This window comes from Pundamilia nyererei, unplaced genomic scaffold, assembly GCF_000239375.1.
Source record: "Pundamilia nyererei isolate P.nyererei 1_Seehausen unplaced genomic scaffold, PunNye1.0 scaffold00012, whole genome shotgun sequence".
Taxonomy (NCBI): domain Eukaryota; kingdom Metazoa; phylum Chordata; class Actinopteri; order Cichliformes; family Cichlidae; genus Pundamilia; species Pundamilia nyererei.
Window position 1 is genome coordinate 2,288,116 of NW_005187413.1, and position 2,439 is coordinate 2,290,554.

Consider the following 2,439-nt stretch of genomic DNA (forward strand, 5'->3'; position numbering starts at 1 on the left):
AGAACAGTTTAAAATTAATGTAATATAGTATTGGCCATACTATATGATGTATTGCTTGTCTTTGTTTAATAATACAGAAGACAAAGACCTTAAAAAAATAATCGCATATCGCATCGCAATCGCAATATTGGGGCAAAAAAATCGCAATTAGATTTTCCATAATCGTTCAGCCCTACTCATGACGAGTGAAAAGGGGAGAACAAAAACCCACAGATTGAATTATTTAATCCATTTCTCTCAGATGCTATGATCAAAGTTTTACCAAAGTCCCACCAATAACCAAAATCCAGATATTCAAATACAAGAAGCTGAAACCAGAAATCTACATGGCATTTTTAGCGCAAAAAAATAAAATGCATTTTCTCCTCTATATCTATCTATATCCATTTCCTCCCCATTGACTCATCAATTTCATCAGTGATGATTAACCCTCTCTAAAACATTACCTTAAGGGAACAAAAATCTACTATTTACAAAAGGGACGTAAACTACAAACAATGGAAATTAAATTCAGGTGTGGTTAGTCACCCAGCAAAGAGCAGCTTGTAAAGAACACGAAGCAGAATGACTGCAAAGCAGATCAAAAAAACTGGGAAGGGGGGTAAAGAGCTCTTGAACATCATTCAGCTCTGACTTTGATTTCTTTGAGTCCGAGGGTGAAATATTTGAGGAGACTTGAGTTCTCCACGAGGTCGGCCTCATTAACACAGGTGTGTCCTCACCTCTGTGGGAGACTGCTCATTAAAAACACACTCTGCACTCACAACACGCCAAACTCAATTCAGAAATCTGTCACTTAACGCTGCTGTTGACAGAAAAAAAAAAATAAAAAAATAAAACATTCACTTAATCAGAAATTACCCTGAATGCCAAGGCCAAGTTTACACCCACGTTTCTACGACTCTCACACGACCCAGATTTAAACGTTAAAATAAATAAAAATAACCTAAATTTAAAAAGCAGTCCAAGTATTTTTGATGAGTTTACGCCGAATTAAAGAAGGACATCCGCTAGTTCTAAAGGTTGTATTAAATCGATTCAACATTACTTTAATATCGCAGATAAACGCGCGACATTATTAAAAAGATCATTTATCGATGACGTTTTGCAAGGAGTTCTTGTCGTACACTGCTCTACACGTACAGAAGCCACCGGGAATGTGAATTTATTAAATTACGGATAATTTAAGCAATAACATTTCTTCTACCTTTCGCTACAGGCTTACTTTGAGTGCATAATGGTGAACTTTATCAGCTTTTAAGAGACTCAAGTTCCCCAATGCCTCACCTTGCTAACGAAACGCTACCAAGCGGGCAATAGCGGCGCCGTGAAACTTCCAAATCTGATATTTTACAGAGAATATTTGTGCTTTCTGGGTTTAAAATCTCTGCCGAATTGAAGAGTGTGTCCAAAATTATCAAAAATCTGCATTTGCAGTCAGGTGCGACGTTTGTTCTCGCATAGAAAAGCCAAAGATATAAAATGCCTGAATTTTAAATGGTAGCCCGTGCATTCCAGGACAGAAGACGGGGCGATGAGGGTTTAAACTTGGAATAGTGAGTGAAAACTGAATGCAAACTTTACTCGGAGAAGAAATATTGGATATTCCAGTATCTCTGTCGTGTGCGGACTCTTTTATTATGTTACAATTTTTTGTCGGAGGCGCACAGCTGAGGAGGAAGCTTCCAAATGAATGAATGGACCCGGTACTCACCTATGGACACAAGCTTTATGTTCTCCTTTTCCAGGAACTCAAGAGCCACCGACACGTTTTCCAGCTTCATCTGCCTGAAGGTGGGCCTCGGGTGGTACTTTCTGTACATCTTCTTGTGACTGAGGACCTCCAGCAGGGCGATGAGCCTCAGGCCGTCGCCCAGGTCCAGCTGCAGATCCACGATCCGCTTGTTGACGCACTTCAGGTGCTCGTTGATCCAGCGGGTAAAGGTGTTCTGCTGGATCTTCTTCCACGGAGCGTCCTCCGCCAGGTCCTTCTCTGTGGCCGGCATCTTTGATAAGTTTCCTCGCTGACTGTGTGTAAGGCTTCTGGCACGGAGATGGGTTAGAAATTACAGAAAGTTAACCGGTAAGCCTGCTGTGTTGCCGCGTTGTTTCCTCGGAGCTGCTGCAGCTCGGTCTGAACTTTCTCCGCACTAATGCCGCTGCGTTCAGGTGCTGCTCGGATTAATCAGCTTCTTCTTCTTCTTCGCGTTTGTCTGAGTTGCTAGTCACCGTCAGCGACGTTTTACCGCCTCCCAACGGCATTGAAGTCCATTAAAGTCTATTTATTTTCCGCACCTTGGACACAGATGCAGACACTACACACAGAGTAGTTATAGATTCGGTTTGAATATAAATACATGTAAAAACATAATTTCATATTTCTTCTAGTCAATAACCTTTGTGTCAATGAGTTTTACCTCACATTCTGTAAATTTAGTT

At 41.0% G+C, this 2,439-nt stretch overlaps 1 protein-coding gene across 4 annotated transcripts in view; it reads right to left on the minus strand.

Moving 5' to 3' along the window:
- The window catches only part of flnba (filamin B a), a 64,811-nt gene extending 62,631 nt beyond the window's left edge, over positions 1-2,180 (minus strand). For all 4 annotated transcript variants that reach the window (XM_013908595.1, XM_013908594.1, XM_013908593.1 and 1 more), the window contains exon 1: positions 1,715-2,180. In XM_013908595.1, coding sequence (XP_013764049.1) covers positions 1,715-2,006 — 292 coding nt within the window. In that variant the 5' untranslated portion in view covers positions 2,007-2,180. The remainder of the gene's footprint in view (positions 1-1,714) is intronic.
- Positions 2,181-2,439: the final 259 nt, after the last annotated feature.